The sequence below is a fragment of the Kogia breviceps genome, chromosome X (genome assembly GCF_026419965.1).
Source record: "Kogia breviceps isolate mKogBre1 chromosome X, mKogBre1 haplotype 1, whole genome shotgun sequence".
Taxonomy (NCBI): domain Eukaryota; kingdom Metazoa; phylum Chordata; class Mammalia; order Artiodactyla; family Physeteridae; genus Kogia; species Kogia breviceps.
Window position 1 is genome coordinate 120,316,254 of NC_081330.1, and position 22,497 is coordinate 120,338,750.

General features: G+C 48.2%; 1 protein-coding gene across 11 annotated transcripts in view; it reads left to right on the top strand.

Moving 5' to 3' along the window:
* Nucleotides 1–22,497, top strand: part of RAI2 (retinoic acid induced 2) — a 404,475-nt gene that overhangs the window by 343,130 nt on the left and 38,848 nt on the right. The window contains exon 1 of one of the 11 annotated variants that reach the window (XM_067023120.1): nucleotides 516–886. The exons of 8 other annotated variants lie outside the window; for them this stretch is intronic. Coding sequence is in view for 1 of the 3 variants with exons in the window: in XM_067023118.1 (XP_066879219.1) it covers nucleotides 8,614–8,652 (39 nt within the window). In the remaining 2 variants the exon portion in view is untranslated. Of the gene's footprint in view, nucleotides 1–515; nucleotides 887–1,201; nucleotides 1,480–8,577; nucleotides 8,653–22,497 lie in introns of those variants that run through there. 2 more of the 11 variants (XM_059050845.2, XM_067023118.1) reach the window with 2 other exon arrangements.

Below are 22,497 nucleotides of genomic sequence, written 5' to 3' on the forward strand. Positions count from 1 at the left end.
CTTAAAATATTTATAGGATTTAGGGTTTTTGACTTTGTTTTAAAATGATCAATACTACTACTGACACCTATGATTTATTTACTGGTTAGCGGCCACGCAGTCATCGTCTCTGTAACGCCAGTTCTTAGCCCAGTGTCTGGCAAACACTAGGTGCTTAATAAATGTTAGATTAACAGATGAATCACCTTTCAGGCAAGTATTCGGAAATGAGATTATGTCTGTAGGCTAATTTTGTCTTTAATAATCTCACACCTTGCGAGAAGGATCTCCGACCTGTATCACAATTGACATTTTAGGAGGTGGTCGCTGGGCCCTCACCACGTCTCCCACCTCCATCCACCAGCCACTTCCTCCCTCCTGGGCTACGTTCTCTCTCCTCCGCATCCTGGGGTCTGAAATGGTCCCCAGCCCGCCGGGAGGCAGCAGGGTCCCCGCTCCGCCGGCTCTCCCCGGCGTCGGCCCCGCCCCCCGCGCCCCGGCACCCCTTCCTCCCGCCACCCCGCGCCTCCGACAGCCACGCCCTCCCCGTGGGCGAGATCACCTGTCCCTCCTCCGCCGCCTCCTCCTCGGGTACCCTTTCGCCCCCCTCCTGCTCCCCCTCCTCCGCCACCTCCCCCAAGCCCTCCCCTTCCCCGCCTCCTCCCACCCCTCGGTGTATATAGTAAAGGCCGGGCGCCGCACGCAGACACACTCGTCTGGACACAGGCGCACACACGCTCACGCACGACCGGCAGCAGCGGCGGCGACAGCAGCTCGGTGACAGCGGCGACGGCAGCTCTCACCGCTGCGCACCCCCTTCAGGCGGCCGGCGGCGAGGCCAGACCGGAGAGTTCCCGCACCCGCGACCACCCCTTGGCTTCCTGGAGGCGGCGGCCGCGATTGCAAGGTAGCGGCCGCGACGCCCCCGTGCGGGCCGGGGTACCCCCCCCCGTGCCCTCCCCGCGCGGACCTGCCACCGGGACGCAGGGGGCGCGCCGGGCTGGGCGCGCCTGGCGGGGCCCGGCGCCCGGGGAGGGGCCTGCTCCCGGAGGCAGGACGGCGCCCGGAGGCCGGAGCCAGCGGGGAGGGCCGGGCGGGGGCGGGGACGCGAGCCGAGGCCGCCACCCGCGCGGCGTCCCCGGGCCCCGCTCCTGCTCCCGGCGCCGCGCACTGGCCGGCGGGGCCGGGGCCGGCCGGGGAGGCGGCGCCGGGCGGCGGGGCGGGGGCCCCGAAGTGGGTTTCGGGCCGCCACCGGCGCTGGCACCGGGCGCAGAGGGCGGCGCGCGGCGGACTCCGCGCCCGGGCATCGCACCGGGCCGCCTTCGGCTCTGCCGCTCTGCCCCGGCCCGGAAAACCCGGCGCCTTCCAGGCCCTTCGAAAGATGGATTCTGTTGACGTATCTGGCGGCCCTGGCGAGCCGGGTGGAAAGTTGGGTTTTGCCAGATCTCACTGGGCTCGTCTTTGTGACGCTTGGCCAGCCCCGCATCCTCCCGGAGCTGGGTGAGTGTGCGTCGGCGCCCCGCGAGCCTTCGTGCCCCCCAATGCCCAGACCCGGGGTGGCCGCACCAGCTCGGGCTTTCTGCCATGTTAGGCACCGAGCAGCCTTCTCGCTGCATTTTTGCGTGCGTTTCAGCGGTGCCTTTTGCTGCGGAGGGAGTTCTTGCCTTCCTCCGCGTTGGCTTTTTCGGGGTTGGGGTTATGCTCTGTGTGTTTGCTTGTTTGCCGTTTAAAGCCCGACTATTGTTCAGGATAAGCTCCGCCTGGGTGGGGAAATGGCATCCCACCACAGTTGCCGGCGAGGGGGTAGAAATGTTGCCAAACAGCTGCTGCTTTGTTTTTCCCTGTCAGAAGTCCCTGGAGTAGGTTTGGGGCACGACGGATGGATGCAGAGAGGGATGGGGCACGGAAGAAGAAGGTGGCTGTGGAGGAGCGAATTGTCACCCACCCCAAGGCACGCAGTCAGCTTCCCTCTCTGCCTGCCAAACTTTTATGAATATTCCTTTTGTGATGGGGGAAGCTTAATGAATTCAGCCCAGTTTTCCAGGGAAAAGCAACCCGGCTTTAACAATGGTTTGAGAACTTAATCAATGAGAAAGGCAGGGGGAGGAGGAGGAGACGCTGACACCGTATCGGGGATGTGGCTGCTTCCTACAGAGTCAGGTAGGGGAGAGGTGGGCAGGGCAGGGCGCAGCGCCTGCGTGGCCGGAACTGTCAGCAGCTTTTACCTGTGCCCGCTGGAGCCACCCACCGTCGTTACCCACCTCACGGTCTACCCAGAACTCGGCGACGGGGCTTGAGGGGCCGCTCGCGGCAGTGCGGGGGCGGCCCCCCTCATCTGGCGTTTTTAAGGATGTGTAAATATTTTGCTGAGGATAAGTGACATCAACAGAATGATATTCCGCAGAGCCCGGGTGTGCAGCGATGATAAATAGATACGGCCAAACAAAGTTTTGATAACCGCGGATTCTCAGGCTGGCTCTGTTTCATTTGGGTCTTTGTTTTTGTTGGTTTAGCATTATCTCTCATCCTCTAGTGTGATCCCTTCATTTAGCTGATTCTTGGAAGCTGCTCTTTAGAACAGAGAGAAAAGCAGCCAGCAGGGAGAAAACAATTCCTAGCCTTGCATGCACCGGGCAAGGTTTTGTGTGCTTTTCCCAAGGAATCTCCCACCGTTTTCTAGACGTCTCTCTTCTGCCTTTTGCGTCATCAGAATCGTTTGTTGATTGACTTTTGATAACTTTGAAAATGTGTTGTGGTATGCCTTTGTCACAGTAGAGGGGTGGCGGCGTGGGAGGAGGGCAGTGGGGCGGCTAGTGAATGGGAGCCGCTCGCCCGAGCAGCGTTATTGCCCCTGCCCACTGTTTTGTCCTCGGTGTTTTCTTCTCAAAGGGGAACACAGGGAGCTGTGCTACTTTCTGAAGGCGGGGTGGCTGGAAGGCTGTAAGCCCGGTGGCATCCCAATTTCTCTGCCCCTTGGAAGCCCAGAGAAGCCACCTACCCCCCACCACACACACAATATCCTGTGGATGGGCGCTTCCGCCTCATCCTGACAGATGCCCACTAGAAACGTCGACACGGTGGCCGGGCACCATGAGCCAAGTCAGACTGGATCTTGGGGTACTGGCTGCCTTGGCACCAGCCCATGGTACCATTCAGCCAGCCAGGGAGGTCCTTTATCATGCAAAGGAGCCCCAGACCTCCAGAGGTGAGTTTTGGCCCAGGAAAATCCGCCCATCTCAGGAACAAATGAGAAAACAGCTTTCCAGGTGATGCCAGTTGCCAATATGAGGACTTGGTTGGTGGGCATTTGGTCAAGAACTGTAAAATAAATGAAAAGTCTTGTAGCCAGAAAGCAGAGCCACCAAGACAGGACCCCTGAAATGGAAAGAAAAAAAAAAAAACAAGAAAGAAAGAAAAAGGCTGCAAGGTGTGTGACGAGGTGTTGCTGGAAGTGCTGTAACACCAGAAGACCAATATAGCCCTAGCTGTAATGACCCGAAAACTAGATAGGACTGGTCTCCCCAGAACCATTTGACCCAGAATGGAGGTACTCTGTATGTGGAGACATCCACACACTGTGTGCTCTGAATCTACAGTAAGAAAATAGCAAGTGTCTATTCTCTGGCTCCTTCTGTAACCTTAGATTCAGGGAAGGAGGGTAGTGGAGGGAAATAAGTCGAGAAGGAAATTAACATTTGTTGTTGCCCTCTGTCTGCCAGACACTTTACATGTGGGAAACCATGATGTAACAGAGGCATTATTTTACAGATAAGGAATCTGAGGCTCAGAGAAATTTCCAGTTGAGTGTCTGATTCCAGACTTCAGTGGTTATGACTTAAAGGGGCAACATGTTCCTCTGCCCTTCCCCCAAGTCTCTTGTTTATTTCTCCCAGAGACCGGAGTCCTCAGCCCCTACCAAATATAGTACCTAACTGGGGGAGGGGGGCACCAGTGAGGCAGCCCAGCCACCCAGGGTACATGCTTCTGTGCCAAGTAGATAGACCCCAAATAGTCCTTAACTATTTCACATGGAAAGACTGTGCCTTTTCATCTTGGAATTCCCAACACCCAACCGTTGCTTAATGAATGAGCGTTGAGTGACTAAATGACGAAACTGATGGAGTGAATGGTGGTGGAAGGGAGCTGTAAGTTATTTTCAAGGGAGACCAGCAGGGAGAAATCCAGAGATTTGTGTTTGGTTGGGGTCTCGGAGCACCTGGTGTCATGCTGCCGTTCTAGCCCTGGGTAGTTCCGAGACGACGAGCCCATGTGAGATGAGCATCTTACACAGGAGGAAACCGAGCACGAGACAGACTAAGTCATTAGCCTGAGTCCATAGTGGGCCCAGAGGGTAGGTAAGGTATATCTGACTCGTAACCGTCTGAAATAAATAAACTCTAAATAAAAATAAGGTGGGTTCTTGCTCTGCAACTGCACCATCAAAGCAAGTCTTTTAGCCCCCTTCCAACCAGATGGTGGCCTTTAACCCCCTAGAAATTCTGGGGCCACTGGGAGAGCCAGGATTTGAACCCACATATGAGGCGTTTCTGACTCTGCTGCCTCCATGATCAGAATGTGAGGGGGACCTCAGAGAATGAGGCTCTTGAGGAAGGGGAAAGATGGCTAATTGCACTCTCCCGTGCACACAAGCCTGTGTGGGACCCTGAATTAAGCTTGATTTGGAGATCAGGGTGACATCCTTGCTGTAGAGTTGGCAGCGCTTGTCTTTGGAGAATGCCTCTGATGGCCACTTCTCCCTCCCACCTGACCGTCTGCCCGGATGCCCATCGTCTCATTCTTTCCAGACTCAAGGCATCTCCGTTGTGGCTCGCAATTTCTGATGAGCCTTTCAAGGCTACCGCTCTCCTGTGTGCTGATGGCAGCTGCTGGGGAGGTGATTTGGATGGCCACATTAGTACTTCTGGATTTCGCACATGACCCTCCTTCTCTCTCCAGCCAAGAACACTCATAGGAACACACATACACGCGCAGACACAGGCGCACGTAATTTGATCATGTTTCTGTATCTGCTTCACCAAATTAGATTGCAAACCCAGAATTGTTATTGAAAGAACATACGTGACTTTGGTGATCTTCTCTCCCAGCCGCTGCTTTAAACAGATCCGAAGAGCTAAGATACAGGCTGCTCAAGCAGCAGATGCCTTAAGTAATGATTATACTCGCTGCCCTTGCCACCTCTGTGAGGGCAGCCCGCAGCCCCCAACCATGTCGGCACGGGCCCTGGGCCTTTCGTGAGAGCCCATTTTAATCTCCAGTTAGGTAGGGCTGGGCTTCTAGGACATCCCAATCCTTGTAGTTCCCATTTCTGCTGTAATTCTTATCGCCCATCCTGCTCTCACATGTCACTGTTCTTCCCACAGCTTTTTTGGTCTTTCAGCCCGGCACTGTCTTATAGAACTTTCTACGATGACAGAAATATTCTATACCTGCACCATCCCATATAGTAGCCACTAGTCACATGTGGCTTTTCAGCAGGTGAAAGGTGGCTAGTCCAAATCACGGTATGCTATGATGATAACGTATGCACAGGATTTCTAAGACTTAGTACACAGAAAGAATGCAAAATAGCGCATTAATAATTTTTATATTGATTACATGTTAAAATGATAATATTTTGAATATATAGCTTATTTATTAAATAAGCTAGTGTTAAAATTAATGTCACCTGTTCCTTTTAATCTTTTTAATGTGCCCACTAGAAACTTTAAAAATACATACTTATTTCTGTTAGGCAGCTCTGCTCTACCAGCCTGTGCCTTCAGCCTCATAGCACCTCCAGAAGTTTTGGGGGGCATAAACGCCCTCCATCCCCATGGCATGTGAGAGGCATGGGACTGACTCAAGAGCCACAACTGTCTGGCATCAGGCAACTTTGATTATCAGTAGCTAAGGTGCCATTTTGGGGGTCCCCATCAAGCCTACCCATGAGCATGTTTGCTCAGTTACCTTCCGTGAGGAATGTGGGCTCCTGCAACTGAATGGAGATGAGAGAGCAAGACAGGGCTGGAGTGGGCAGGACTGGCCGTCCTTTCCTCCCCGCCCCCCAGCCCGCCCCAGGCCAGCGTCCTTGCCCATTGGAGAGCTGTCTCCCTCCTGAGCGACTGATTTCCTTGACACCTGCCCTAATAATATCCTTCCCGGGGGCGTGCGTTTGGAGAATAGTGTCCCAAGTAGACATCCTTGTGCTGTGCGAGTGGGTTATTTGGGTCTGGGGCCAGTCTTAAAGAAGAGAAAGGAAAATAGGGGCATGCGCATAGTTATTTTCTGACAGCTCGATGAAACCAAGAGCAAGGGAATAAATGCAGTTTCTGCGAGAGAGACAGGATGAACACCAGGAAGGCCAGTTTTACACACACGTGGTGCCACCGAGGAGGAGCCCTGAGCAAGGGGCAGTTCAGGAGGGTGGGGGAAGGCTCAGAGGAGGCACTGTGGTCTTCCTGGGCCCTACCCTGGGCCCTGGGCATGGCCCGAGGAAACAGAAAGAGCTGGAATAATGAACTTGGGGCTTCGGTGATTTATAGGTCAGGCGCCTGTGGCTCTGGCTCCTGAGGGGGCTGCCCCCACAGGGGACCCTTGGCTGACCTCCTTGAGCTCCTCGGAAGGAGCTGGTTTTGTTTCCCATGGCAGAAGCAGTCTGTTTACTGGAGCACAGGAAGAATCCGACATTCTGGCGAAAAATAATTCATTAACAGCCAGGGTATTACCAGTTCCCTGGAAAAGCTCCTCCAGCTGCACTGTAGCAACTGTTCTTTCTCAGCAGTGGAATTGGGCCTCTCTGGCAGCCAAGGCTGGGTATGCTTGGGCGTTTTTGTCATTGCTGTTATTTTTGCCTTTGTGTGTATGCCCACTTTGGCCTTATAATTCAGGGAAAAGAACGGTGGCCTGGAAGGGTCGAAATGCTATAGCTGTCAGCCATTCTTTCCTCCACGGTTTTAGCCTGTAAGCTCTAGGCCAACTCTAGGAACATGCTTTTTTTCCCTGCCCGAAGCCCATCCTCATGCTGGGGACACCGCACAGCCACACAGAATGTTCTAGAACTAAAGGAATTTTAGAGAATCTCAGCACCTGCTCTTAAGACTTTATGGAAACAGTTGGCTGAAGGACTCCCACACCCACCTCACACACACACACGCGCGCGGGCGTGCATACACACACACACACACACACACACACACACACACGTGCACACAGTGGGGCCACAAAGTATGTGGTTCATCATCCCAGTTTTGAGGGTATTTGGAAAGCCAGGCAGGCATAACCAACAGAATGGGCTGTGTGTTATGTTCACTAAAGAATGATTGAATCTATAGTAAATAAAATAGAATGATTCAGAAAGCTTTTTATGATCTGCTTAAAAAGGGGGGGGGGGCTTTGTCTGCTTGTTTGCTTTCTAATGCCTCATGCTCAGAAATGTGTACCCAGCTAGCAAGAAATGGGAAAGAATGGCATTTCCTTGGTTTAGTTGTTTAAAACACTAATTGCAGGTTAAGTAAGATGCAGTGTATTGATTTGGGGTTTGTATGGAATGTAACTAGATAATCATTTTATTTTATGAGATATTAATTTCCATCCATTTAGACTGATGGACTGTGCATTTAAAATGCACCCTGCCTAGCTCCACCATCATCACAGTATTTCTTTAATGTTCCCAGATTCAGATTGAGAACCTGTTTCATTTATTCGGAAAGGAGTAAATATGTCCTTAGTACACATATATGTGAGCCAACGTTAGATTTCAAGGAAAATGGGATTTTTCTCCTTTGATGACTGCCAAAGATACAAATATTGAAGGCCAAGCGTATTTGCCTTTATCCAGAGCACAGTTTCTCCACCTTGGCCCTGATGGCATTTTAGGCCAGGTCCCTCTGCTGCGGGGCTGCCATGTGCACTGTAGGCTGTTTAGCAGCATCCCTGGCCTCCGCCCCACAGATGCCAGAAGTGTTGCCCCCCTCCCCACCCCAGTTGTGGCAGCCAAAAATGTCTCCATATCTTGCCACATGTCCCCCCTGGGGCAAAAGGGACCCTGGTCGAGAACCACTGGTCTAGACCAAGATTTCATAGGTAATTTGTGGCTTTTGGAAATTTTCAGTCCGAAATAATAAAAGACACAATTTCCCCCTCTGACTTATATATACAATTCATGGGGGTGATTAATTAACAGTCGGAAGTGGGTCATGTGCCTGATTTAATTTTAAAGTGGGTGGAAGGGGTCTGTAAGATTGTATAAGAGATTTTACGGAGATTTTTTTTAAAGTCAGGTGATCAAATAAGTCCTAGGTTATTGGGGGACACATTGTAACAACTAACAGCTTCTCGGTTTCTTCATGAAGAGAACAGGTTTATTTCTCCCCGATTTCTTTTTCATACGCACCTGATTCCAGGCCTGCCTTCAAAGCCACCAGGCATCTTCCTCTACCCCACCCCCTCCCCACTGCCATTTCTCGTGTAGCATCGTAAGCCCGAGCCAATTAATTTAGCCCTTTAGTGTACTTGGGAGAGCTCTGCTCATAACACTGTAACAGACTCATTTCAGATCGTAGCAGCGCTTTACCCACCACTAATTTCTGTGTTTTCCAGGACTGTTAACAGAGAGAGAAAGTCAATGGTGAGGAGATGGAGCATTTTTCAAAATTATTGGACATTCAGATTCAGGTGGGCCTCACCACCCCTCCCGGTTTTTCCCGCTCTTACACACGTTTATGTCCCTGCAGCAGTTCTGCTTGGGGAAGAGAACGGCAGCAGGGCTCCTCCAGCCAGCTCGGTGCTGGTAATGCCTGCAGTGAACAGTAACAGATGGAATGCTGCCGCTGGAGGAGCCCTCGGCCATCTTCTTACGGGTGGTCCCTGGAAAGGCTCGACGTGGGGTGGTCATGCCTTCACGGGGAAGGTGTCATGGGGTTGAACCATTCCCTGCCCATCCGCGGAAATGGGATGGGCGCTTGGGGGACAGAGAGAGAACAGAGGGGTGGATTGCTCGTTCCACAGGACAGTGTCCCAAGACCACCGCTGCCCTGACAGTCTTTGGAGGGTGATGGGTGTTGGCGGGTGCTCAAGGGTATGGCCAGGTGCTCGGCGCAGGCATCACTGGGAGCCACTTCCTTTTGCAGCCATCCGAGGCGGGCCGACCTTTTCCAAAGAGTGTCCGAAGGAGTTCCAAGTGTCGATTGTAGAGGGATTCCTTTGCAGGCTTAGCCAGTGAGGAAAGATGGAAAGGTGAGCATGGAGGGGGTGGCCGAGCCAGCAGTTAGACCCCCATCGGTGAGTTCTAGGCCTCCCTTGAAGAGCAGTTTGACTCTTCCTTGTCAGCGTGAAGGAAGAGGCAATGAGCTGGCAGACATCCACCGAGTGCTGGGTCCAGGCAGATAAATAACTGATTTGCAGCACGTGACTCTTGGTCATTCTGGATTGCCCAGCCCTTGCAGGGTAGGATTTGGGTGATGGCTGCAGCAGTGGGAGAGGAAGCAGGATCATAAATCGGGGCTTTGGAGGCCAGTTTCATGGTGCAGAGCCCACTGGGGCCACCACTGTGTGCTGCAGAAGCCAACAGACAGGGCCGAGTGGTATGTTGTTCCTCAAAATAATGGCAATGGAAATGGCTGTGAAAAACATTTAGACCCTTGTCATAAAAATGCAAACAGTCTTCCTGCTATAGGGAAAAGCTAAATAAACTCTATTGCAGCTGTATTAAGTAGAAACAGATTTGAAAATCGGGTGTTTTTTTTTTTTTTTTTTTTTTTTTCCTGAGACACTTATTTATAGCAGGTTGGGCAAAGGCTGCCACTATCTTTCGCGACTCCGGAAGAGTGTTTTCCAGATGGTCCTTGCTGTTTTTCTCTTTATTAAGCTTAGCTGAACACAGCCTCGCTTGGAAAGGTTCGGAGAAACTGGTGTTATTTTTTTCAGATTACAGTGGCCATTGATTGGCCAACAAATCAGTGGATGGGAATGGATTGAGCCTGTGCCGATGAACTTCCTTTTGCATTTAAAAATAAGAAAAATGTCACGGAAAGCTCAGAATAGAGGCGCTATTTCGACTGTGTACATTGAAGCTTTGAAAACCATTCAGGACTGCATTTTCTATTAATTTACATTTGCATTTTTTTTCCTAAAATAATGCCCTCCTCTTTGCTAAAACTCTGCAATGTTACCGTTTCCTTTCCAACATCTAAACAATGTCCAGATACATTTCAGATTGAGCAATTAGCTCTGGCTGCAATTTCCTTTTGTGAAAAAGAGAAATCACTAACCCGCTAGACTAAATATGAAATTATTGAATGTGAAAATATCAATATTTGTTCTAGGATCTTTGTGGCTTATCACTTGCATTTTAAGAAGGCTAGAGGAGACTGATTCTGCCTGGCCTTTCCATGTTAGACACACCCACGCCAGAAACCTTAAGCCTTGTTTTTGCTCTTTGGAGCTGGGCAGTTGGATTTGGGGTCATCAAGGCTGATTCTTACAGCCCAAACTGTACAGGGAACCGTTTTGGAAAGTCACACAAACCCGTGATCCCCACAGACCAGGCTTGAGGGCTACCACCCCCGTATGGGACAAAATTTCTACCCATTCACAGTTAAATGGAAGAAGAGTGAAAATGTACTCAGTCTCTTTTTTAAAGCTAAACCTTTTCCATTTTATAGAACTTCCCTTTATTCTAAAATGGCCTTTCCCACTTTTCTTAGTGTTAAAGTCTCTTTTATGAATGATGACATTTGTAGTTTAACATCTTTTTTTTGACAAAGTCAGAAGTTGTCCAGCTCATGTTGGATCCTCCTTTTTTTTTTTTAAATGTTACTCATCCAGAACATTAGAAAGTCTGGGATTCACCCAGGAGGCCTGAGTAGATCAGGGAAGGGAGCCTTTGTTATGATTTCTAAGCCAGAAAAAGCAACCTGAGCAGGGGTCCTGCTCCCAGCCCCTTACCTGACTCTTCTGACCCGTTACCCACAGAGCTGGCTTTGTCCAGAGTCCACGTGAAGAATGGAAATGCTTCTCCAGAGGAGTTGTTTTTCTTTTCTTTTTGGCCACACTGTGCGGCTTGCAGGATCTTAGTTCCATGACCAGGGATCGAACCCGGGCTCCCTGCGGTGGAAGCGCAAAGTCCTAACCACTGGACCGCCACGAGGAGGTGGCCTCCAGACTCCCTCCAAAGGAGTTTGAAGGGGAAAACTGGCCTCTTGGACATGATGTCTGAGCATGCAGCCTCGATGCTGGGAGCCTGGACCCTTTACCCCTGGCTCCCCATGTCAACTCTGCTGCAAGTTCACATGGGCTCGACCCGCCGTCCTCCTCTCCTCAGCCCTGCCCGCCGCTATCGGGAGCACAGGCCTCAGCACGGCTCCCCTGGCAGTGTCCTCAGTCTCCTTACTCCTCTGCCCCACTCCTGTCTTGCTCGCCCAGCTGCTCTTCCTCTTGCTAAAGCAACCCTCTAACTTCGTCACTCTAGCTCCAGAACATTCAGTGACTCCCTATTTCCTAATTAGAATAAAGCCCCATATGAAGTACTGTTCCCATTTTCGCAGCCCATTCTCTCCCTCCTGACTGCTCTTTAGCACAGAAGATGTCTCCAGGTTGTACACGTGCTCTTGGCTGTGTGTGTGTGTGTGTGTGTGTGTGTGTGTGTGTGTATGTTTTATTGAAGGATAGTTGATTTACAATGTTGTGTTAGTTTCAGGTGTACAGCAAAGTGATTCAGTTGTATATATATATTCTTTTTCAGATTCTTTTCCATTATAGATAATTACAAGATATTGAATATAGTTCCCTGTGCTATACAGTGTGGCCTTGTTGTTTATCTGTTTTATATACAGTAGTATGTATCTGTTAATCCCAAACTCCTAATTTATCCCTCCTGCCCCTTTCCCCTTGGGTAACCATACGTTTATTTCCTGTGTCTGTGAGTCTATTTCTGTTTTGTAAATAAGCTCCTTTGTATCATTTTTTTAGATTCCACATATAAGTGATATCTTATGATACCTGTTTTTCACTGACTTCACTTAGTATGATAATCTCTGGGTCCATCCATGTTGCTGCAAATGGCATTCTTTCATTCTTTTTTATGGCTGAGTAGTTTTCCATTATATATGTGTGTGTGTGTGTGTGTGTGTGTGTGTGTGTGTGTGTGTGTGTGTGTGTGTGTGTATACATGACACATCCTTATCCTTTTGGACATTTAGGCTGTTTTCATGTCCTGGCTATTGGGAGTAGTGCTGCTGTGAACACAGGGGTACATGTATGTTTTCAAATTATAGTTTTGTCTGGGTATATGCCCAGGAGTGGGATTACTGAATCATATGGCAACTCTATTTTTAGTTTTTCTGAGGAACCTCCATACTGTTCTCCATAGTGGCTGTATCAATTTACATTCCCACCAACAGTGCAAGAGGGTTCCCTTTTCTCCACACCCTCTCCAGCTTTTATTATTTGTAGACTTTTTGATGATATCTCGGCTGTGTTTTGTTTGCTTTCTTTATGGGGGAAGGTTTGCAAGAAGGTTACAAGATCTCTTGGGCATCCTTCTAGATGAAGAACACTTAAGCCTTGAGTCTAATGTGTTGGACCCTTCCCATGGATTGTGACATTAGTGGTTTAAAAGGAAAAAGGAAAAATCTCCACACAGGATGAGGCTCTCCGACTTCAAGAATTGTAGCCTTACTACAAGTCTTCTACAGCACTGCTTCTGGATTAGAATGCCCCATTTTTTGACCTGCCAGCAAATAGGTATTGCTTCAGGATGGCACTGCTGGCTTGTCCTGCTGAAAACAGGGCCACTCACACAAGCTTCGAAATTTGCAGTCAAAACGTAGTGAAAGGAGTCCATCTTAGCCAATGCAGATTGTCCATTCTATTAGAAAATGTCTCCAATGGTTGCTTATAAAATCATAGTAGCAAGAGTATTACCTCTTATTTATCAAGCTCCTGCTATAGCCTGGACAGTTGTGCCCGGTGATTTGCATTTATTATTTTAGTTCCAGCTCCATAACAGCCATATGAGGTAGGTGGATGTTATGAGCTTTATTTCATAAAGGAGGAATCGGGGACTCAGAGACGGTTAGTAACTTACACAAGGTCACACAGCTCAAAGGAGGTAACTGGGATTCTCTACAGTGTGGTTCAATAGAACTGTCTGCGATGATGGACATGTCCTACGCTGTCCAATATGGTAGCCACTAGCCGTAAGTCGCTATTGAGCACTAGAAATGTGACTGGTGTGGCTGAGGCCTGGCTTTTTAATCTTTTTTGTAACCATCTTTAACTGTACGGTTCAGTGGTGTTAACTACATCCATATTACTGTGCAACAATAAGCACCATCCATCTCCAGAACCCTTTTCATCGTGCAAACTGAATCTCTGTCCTCATTAAACACTAACTCGCCCTTCACCCTCCTCCCCTCAAGCCCTGGCAACCATCCTTCTATTTTCTTTTTTCTTTCTTTCTTTTTCAGTCTCCCCTTTTCCCCCACATCCCAGCCTCTGGTAACCACCATTCTACTCTATGTTACTATAAATGTGGATTTGTGGTTTTTTTCAAAATATTCTACATTTGAGTGAAATCATGCCATTCTGCCCCTCTGCTCTCACTTGATGTGCACCTCTCCTGTACCACGCAGTCGCCTTGCGTCTCTCTTCCTCCCTCCCAGGCCAGCAGAGCTCCTCCCTTTCTTGGAGGCCTGCAGACCAGTGGTTCTCAAGCTTTAGCGTGCGTTAGAATCATCTGGAGGGTTTGTTAAAACACAGATTCCTGGGACCCGCTCCCAATGCAGGCCTGGAGTGGGGCCCAAGGATCCGCGTTTCTGACAAGTTCCTAGGTGCTCGGGGGCTGCTGGTGCTACAGGATCTTTGGATGAACATTATCCATCGGGGCTTAAGGACTAATTCCTGCATCTTAAAGTGGTGTGGCCTGGGGCTTAGCTGTTACCTCCCGGTCCGCAAGGAGCACTGGTTGCTGCCTCACATCAGCTGGGAGAATCCTCCTTCCTGCTCCTGTCCTGAGGACCTGGCCCTCTGTCAGTCCCCACTTTACTTGTACCACTGTTAGCTTGGGTCACTCCCTTGGCAGTTGTCCTGGAGTGCATTCATTTTAACTTGGGGCTCCTTGGGAGGGGCTGGAAAGCCTGTCAGGGGGAAGGAAGAAGCATAATCTCTAGGAATTGCCTAACCATGTAGGGCAGGCCTGGTCAGAGAGGCCCACTTACTGTCCGAGCTGCTGTTCTCTGCAATTAAACGGTGGCAGAAAACTTAACCAGGAAAGAAAAAAAAAGTGAAGCAGGTAAGGCAGACAGGTGACAAAGCTGAGTCCCCCTATCCTTGCATGTTCACTCTAATTAAGGTCTTTGTCCATTTGGGAGGGCAAAGGCCAAATGCCCTGGGGCAGGATTGGAGGTGAAGTGGTGGGAATGGCCAGGGGGCCAAGAGAGGTCCCTGGAAAGGGTGCTGTCATGTTGGCTACCTTGATTCTTTTTTTAAAAAAAAAATTATTTATTTATTTATTTTTGGCTGTGTTGGGTCTTCACTGATGCGCGCGGGCTTTTCTCAAGTTGCCAAGAGCGGGGGCTACTCTTCATTGCGGTGCGCCGGCTCCTTGTCATTGCGGTGCCTTCTCTTGTTGTGGCTCACGGGCTCAGTAGTTGTGTCTCGCGGGCTCTAGAGCGCAGGCTCAGTAGTTGTGGTGCACGGGCTTAGTTGCCCCGCAGCATGTGGGATCTTTCCGGACCAGGGCTCGAACCCGTGTCCCCTGCATCGGCAGGCGGACTCTCAACCACTGCGCCACCAGGGGAAGCTCTGGCCACCTTAATTCTTGATCTAGCTTTCATCGGGGCTGAGAATGTTGTTCTTGTTAAAAATAAATACGCATGTAAAGAAGTAGCTGCTAGGCTGTTCCGCTTATGAATATTTGTAAGATTTAAAAAATCATTTTTTTCCCTAAGTGCACACATATCCATGTTTTCTCCCACAGAACCTGAGCTTTTTTTCTTTTCTTTCTGTGTCTGTTTCCCCCTCTTTGTTTTGTTTTGTTTTTTGAGAGCAGGAATCATGTGTCTTGTGTGTGTGTGTGTGTGTGTGTGTGTGTGTGTGGCTTGGTCTCAAACCAGCATTCATTCTCTTGAGCCAGGCAGCACTTCCTAAAGTTCATTTTAATCACCATCTAGAACAACCCAACCCTCCGTGGCTCCTGGCAGTATGCTCCCTAGTACTTAGATGCTGATAATATGTTTAATTAAAAAAAATTACAACTAGGCAAATTTCCCCGTTTGTCTGTTTCCAAAAGCAAGTCTTCAAAGGCATGAACTCAAAGCCTCATTTCTGTTATTTACAGGGGTCTGTCCCCATTAATCGGTGGTGAAATGTCAAATTCTTGTGCTTTGAGTCCTTCCATCTTCCCACTTAGCTCTGTGCCGTCTACCCGTGTGTGACTCAGCAAATGTGAGCACCCCAGTGGGGCCTCACCCTCATCCCTCTTGTTTTTAATCACCACCACTCACCCCACCTTCCTCTGTTCAACTGGACCCACTCTCAGCTCCATCTCGGATGTTTGGAACACAAAGCTCTTAATCCCCCGACTGTATGGAATGCTTCTTCCCTTCCTCAAATCTGTTGCTTTCCCCCCTCTCTGTGATGGCCAGTGCCAAATGCCCCATTCCTTTTTCCACTTCTGTGGGTGGGGTGAAGATTCCAAGTTCTCCAAATCCATGATGGAGCTGAAGCATCTGGGCAAGAATTTAATTTACTTGCTCTCACTTAAACTGCACAGTAATATTTAGAAACAGCTGTTTTCATTTGCAGATGAGGAAACTGAGGTGGCAGAAGGGCAGGTTATGGAGGAGAGCAGAAAAGGTGGGCGGGGTCCAGATCATAATGGGTCTTGTAAGCCTTGGTAAAGAACTTGGACTTTATCCTAAGCAGTTTCACAGAAGCCAGTGACATTATTTACTTTACATGTTTTGTTTTTTCTCCCTAGTGGAGAATGAACTGGGGCAGGAGGGAAGGTAGACCACAAAGGCTCCTTTGCAGAAATCCAGGGAGACCAATGACCTTGACCTTGAGCTGAAGCGTCATGGTGGCTGTGAACGGGGAAGCAAGTGGCCGGATCCCAGAAGCATTTAGGAGGCTGGCTCTGTGGGACTTGGTAATGGCCGGTAGACAGTAACTTGTGACAACACCCTGGTTTCTCTCGTTTAGGCCCCTTGACGGGCCAGGAGCAGGGGGAGTTTGGGCACCTGGGTCCCACCCTCCCTTTATAGCCAGGGATGGGGCGGCCCAGATACAGGCGAGTGGTCAGAAAACCTTGGCACTGGCCCACGTAATCATATAAGCACCCAGTTCTGCAGGGAATATGATGAAAACAGTGAATGAACCCGAAAATGGGGGAAGAAAGGAGACCTGACAGACGTAGTCAACAGCAAGGAGCGCCTTCAGTCGGCAGCTTTAAATACACTTTCCAAACTCCTATGCTTTAAATAGGTCAGAATTTGTAAGCACTGGGGGACATGGGTCGTCCTGCTGGTTCAGGCTTTGACTGGGCCCAGCTGGTAGAGAGGAGTTTGGCTGGTGGCCTGCCACCAAGGTGACCAGCTGTTCTGGTTGGCCTGGGGTTGAGGGGGTTCCTGGGACTTTCAGCTTTAAAACCCGGCAGTCCTGGGAAAACTGGGACAAGTTGGTCACCCCACCTGCCGGGGGAGAAGTTGCAGTCTGGACAGCCAGGCTGATCAGGGCCAAAGCCGTGGAGACTCAGTTCAGCCTGGGGACTCGGTATGGGGATGCCACCACCGAGCACAAAGGGAGCTTGGGAATGGAAAAGGCAAGAACATATCCTGAGCCCTTTCAGATAGCTTCTCTGGGTCTGCATGAAATGCTTCTCTTAAAATAGGAGCCTGAGCGCTCCATTCTACTTGCCTGGAAACTAGCCTATGCCTCGTGCACCTTCTAACCCTGCCCATGTGGGGATTCAGCCGGACATTTCCAGTGAACGTTAGGTGAGTGAACAAATTCTTTGGTCCTACTGGCATCCGGGACTTGCAGGTCCTTAACCAGATGTGGGAAGAGTTAAACTGGGTCCCGGGTGAGCAGAACACTTTCTTTACATAATGTGTTCCTATGTCCAATGTAGTTAGAAAAGCCTTTTTATTTTTTTTTTTAAGCAGCAAAATGCAGAATCATTTGTAGCAGTAGAACATTCAGATCTTTTTTTATTTGCAAAGCGACCATAGCCCTCCATTATTCATAACTCTTTTGAAACCAAATGACAATTTTTTTTTTGTCCTCAAAACTTCCCTTCCCCACCCCCATCCCAACTATTTCTCTTCCAAAATAAACCTCAGTAAATAAGCCGACTGCGTGTTGCAAATGGTAGGACAGAGGAGCACTTGGAATAGGAAACTGACGAAACAGATCTTTCCTTTGAAGGCCTGGCCTGACACAAGCCTTCCACTCCATTCAGAAATGCAGAGAGAAATGGAGGGTGAGGTGACACTCATCTGAGGACACCAGTGATACCAGTGACAGGGAAAAGTATCAGAGTCCATTCTTGTGATGGACAGCAGCAGCAGGAGTAAGGAGAAATTCCGTGCAGGGAAATGAAAGAGAAAGAAAAATAGAGGAAGATGTGAAAAAAGTAAGGATGAGATTCCTCAGCCCACAAGGCTCAGACAGCATAGGAGCGAGAAAGGCCGCAAATGGGACTTGGGTCTTTGGAAGGAGCCTCCAACAATAGCCTGTCTTAAAATGAGTCGGAGAGTGAAAATGAGCTTTGTCGTTTCCCTGTGCCCTCTGGATCACTTTCTGAGGAGTGGATATTAGTTGTAGCAAAATTGCCTACAGTATATTCTTTCCCAAGCATAAAGGACTTGGTGGGTAAAAGCTTAAATGATAGTATCAGCATTTTAAAAAGGTTTTCTATTTCACATACACTTTAAATAGGTCAGAATTTTTAAGCAGTGAGGGGATAGGGTTTATTCTTTTATTAGCAATGTTTGACTTCTAAAGCCAGTTATGTGGATGAGAGAAGTCCTAAAAATTATCCATCACAGATTTTTATTTTCAGATTTTTGTCTAAACTCCTAACATAACATACAGGAAAGCGCACGTATTATTGAAGAATTTTCACAAACAGCACACTCACATCACCAGCATCCTGGTGGAGACAGGGGACCACACCAGCTCCCCAAGGCCCCCTGTGCCCTCTTCGTTACCCCTCACCAACAGTAAGCACCATCTTCCCACAGCACAGATGAGTTTTGTCTCACACAAGACTTTTTCAATCCGAGCTTTGTGTGTATGAGTACCAAAAAAAAACCAAAACAAAAAAATCCCCAAAACTCCCAGTAATTTTTTTAGGGAGGAGGGCAGAAATTCTGTTAACAGTTTCCTTTCTCTAGCTGCTCTGAGTTAGGCCTGTTAAACAGGAAGTCTCTGAGCTGGGGCCCTGCTAGCGCAGGGCTTGGGGCAGTCTGGTCTCTGCTGCCCAGAAAGATGCCCAGGCTGCAAGCCAGTTGCCTGCCGTTGGCACCACCTCTGCCAAAGGCAGCCACCGAGCTTGCCTTATCTGCCTCCTTAAAGCCTCTGTCAGATCTTGCCGTGACACGTGTCTGGAAGCACTGGGGACAGCACAACAAAATGGCCGAAAGTTCCCTGAACGTATTGGCCTTCTGCAAAGGAAGGCCAGGCACCACTAAGACAGCTTACCCAGCACGCTCATTTTTCTCCAACTTCCAAATGAGAGCGTGATTGATTAATTTCGCTTCCTGGTAGGTTTCGATGTGCTTTCTGCCTCCTTTTCTTGTTGCTGCAGGAAGCAAACAGGATGAATGCAGGAATAAAGCTATGGAACATACATCGTAATGTTTCTGGAGCGGCATCAGAAAAGGACTTATTTGTTCTCCTGGGTTGTGTAGTGCCGAGTGATTGAATGCTCGCCAAGCTGTCAGTTTTATGAAACAAATTCCCTAACCCCCTTGGCCCAGAGCTTTGCTCAGCCTGAGATGGAAAAGAAATAACTTTTAATAGAAAACTCATTGCTAAAATCTAAGATAAGATTTCAGAGTTACTTCTCTCCTAAGAATAAAATGAAATATTGAAGAAAGCATTTGATGGGGGACTCTTAGGGAACGTTATTTCTCAGTTCTTGGTTAACAAACTATGTTAATAAAAATATTTAGACCTTCGTGATGCATAATGCATTTTTATTCCTAGTGAGCTGGCCTGTTTGTATACACAGATGTTTCCTGTGGTCCTTCTATCATTGCTTCTACTTTTTCTGAAACAATATTTCTAGCAGGAAACAGAATCTTATGTTCAGATCCTAAGTCCCTCACAGACCCTGTTAGTTCGAGTGAGGATATTTCCATTTCTATATTTGATATTGGTGGGGGAGGGGCGGTAGGAATCTTCTTTTATTCAAAAAACGTGGAAGATAATGCATCGAATCCACCATACTGAGACATTATTAGACAATTCTTCCTTGGCTCCTAAATTAGACCTGGCCGATTTATCCGGGCACATTCATTGCTGAAGGGCTGGATGGCTTTTCAGTCTCCGTTCTCACTGTCAAAGGCACCGTGAGTAATGCCTGCCCTTTCATACAAACCTTAGGTGTGTTTGACTGGATTTTACAGATTTACCAAGGCATTGTTCTCACAGAGCTGCAGTTTCCTTTCCAGCACCAGGAATACTGTGGCAACACAGCTCACCAGCCCAGTTTCTCTGCCAGTCTTAGCAGCACTTGGAAATCAATTAAAAATAAAATCCATAGGCCAGCGTGCTAAGGAAGAAAATGAGGTTTTACACATCAGCACTTCTCAAAAAAAAAAAAAAAAAAGATGAACCTGTCTTAATAGAAAAATGGCACAATGCCCTAATGAAAAATTAAGCTTCAGGACTCAGTCCCTAATAACTCAGTGCTGAGCGTGTATTTCCTCCTGTGGCTACCCCTGCGAGTTAATTCTGAAATAATCAGGCAGTGTGTTGAAATAAGATATCATTCCGCGTGACTCTAGCAGCGAAGCATCACCCTGTCTGGCTGACTTGTCAGTTACTGCCTAAATGCTAGGAGAGGAAGGTTCTGGTTCTTTTGAAGTTTATTTTTCTTTAAGATTTTAGTAAATTTGTTTCTCTGTGATTATAAAAGTAATAATACTTATTTTATAAAATTTACAAATATAGAAAGGTGACAAGAAAAGAATAAGTATGATTGTTTTTGGTTCTTGTCCTTAGGAGTCTTTTTTTCCTATGTGTATGTCCTTTATCTTCTCCAGGAGTTGGGAAGATATAGTCCACAATTCAAAGTGTTCTTGTGCTTAAATTGATTCCCCCCCCCAAAAAAAACTCTGTTAACATACATTTCTCTAATTATCGACATCAAGAACAAAAAGCCATCTATTTATTACCCCTTCGTGTGTGACAAAAAATTTTGGCTTATTCACTTCCCCCTCTTCCACTGTCCCTTCCCACCTCACTTGTTCACTGCTGTATCCCCAGCACCTAGAACAGCGCCTGGCACCTAGCCAGCTGTTGCTTGATAAATTTGTTGAATCAAATCAGTGAATGAATGGTGAGAGCTTATCCTCACATTACTTCCAGGAGGTGCGCAGTGACCCCTGAGGCCGACCTCTTTCCCCACCTTCCTTTGCTGCCTCTCCCGACCAGTACATTTAAGCCGTGGGTCCCATGGCTGTCGGTTGGGTCTGCTTTCCCTGATCATCCACGTGGGGAGGCAGTGAGGGGTGGCAGTGAAAAGTGCCCAGTCTGTGGAGTCAAACAGACCAAATCTCCAGGTCTGCAGATTACTACATAATGGGGCAAGAGTCTTAATCTCTTGTGGGCCTCAGAGATACTATCTGTAAAATGGGCAGTGATAATACTTTCCTGACAAAATCATTGACAGGTAGGCATGATATTTGGTACCCAGGATCCAAAATCTGTAGCTCCTAGTATCGTTCCCGCTTCTTTTTCCAGTGACAGCATAAATAAAGAGCCCATGGCGCCCCAGAACACTGCCTTTCTCCTTGCATTTCCAGTCATTTCATCTAATGAGCATAGGAGGCTTTCTGATGAGTTACTTTATGCTTCTGTGCCCAGTAAATCATCAATGGCAAAGAATCAAGTGGCCTTTCTAATAATCCGTGCTTCCCCTCCAGCACGCGTCTTGGTGCATTGTCACTGTGTGTCTACCTAGCTGACTCCCTCACTAGACAGTGAATGGGTGGGCCTTCCATCTTGGTACCCTCAACCTAGGACCCACAGTGCTGTAACTGAGGAGTCACTCAATATGTATTTATTAAGGGAGTGAATGAATGAATGGCTAGTATCATGTTGTACACTTGTTGCCATATCTCAACCACACCTGTGGGCTTTCTATAATCTCCTGGATGACAAAAGTAAACCGAACTATACAATTAAGCTTCTAGCCCTCTGAATCTCTAATGTAAGCTTCTGACAGACGGATGCAATACTTACTGGTTCTGCGGAGAGCCAGCTTAAGGAAAAAAATTCTAGTTCCCATAATTAAGTCCATGGATTCGCTGGCTGGCGTATAATTCCTTTAGAAGAGGAGAGATGCTACTGTGTGCACGGTAAAGCTCATGTCTGCAGCTTTTAGTTTGACTTATGTGTGTTGGCATCTCTTTCACACAGAATCTGCTGAGTTGGCATTTATTTTTGACAGCATCTCAAATCTTGTGAAAGTCAGAGCTGGGGGCTGATGATGTTTTTTAGTAATATCTCAGACGGTGGCAGAACAATCTTGATAATAAAAAAGAGAGGTTTAAAAAGATGTCCCCTTAGAGTTCTTCCGGAAAACTAAAAGTTCAGCAAAGAGCTTTGGAACTTTCCGGAACAAAGGCTTCCTCAGCATTGGAATTTTGCAGACTGGACACAAACACACACACACACACACACACACACACACACACACACACACACACACACACACACACACAGAGTCTCTGAGGTGTGTTTCCTCTAATTCACTGTGACAGCACTTGCTGGTTAGTCCCCCAAACCTGTTTTGTTCATCTTCCCAGGCACCCAACTAGACTACATTTCCCAGCCTCCCTTGCAGTTTTATGTGTGGCCACATGACTAAGTTCTGACCAATAGGATGTGAGTGAAAATGATGTGTGCTCCTCTAGTCCAGTCATCAAAGCTTTCCAAGTTTTCCTCCATACTCTTTTCTCATCCACTGGCTGTCTGGGATGGAGCAAAGTCCCAGGGTAACCTTGGAAGGAAGGTGGCTGAGCCTCCTCTGCCTGTGGAGGATCACCGTGTGAAATGCAAGTGCTTGATCCAGAGCCCTCACCCTAGACTGTTACATAAACAAGAAATAAGCTTCCGTTAGTGAGACACTGCAAGTGTGGAGCGATTTGTCAGGCAGCTTATCCTACCTTAACTAAGTCATACTCTATGGATATTTTTTTTAAAAAGAATAGCCAACAGTTTTCAAAGGCCTTTTATTTGCCAGGAATTGTTTATGTTAATAATAATCCTTTCATCAGACCTGCAAAG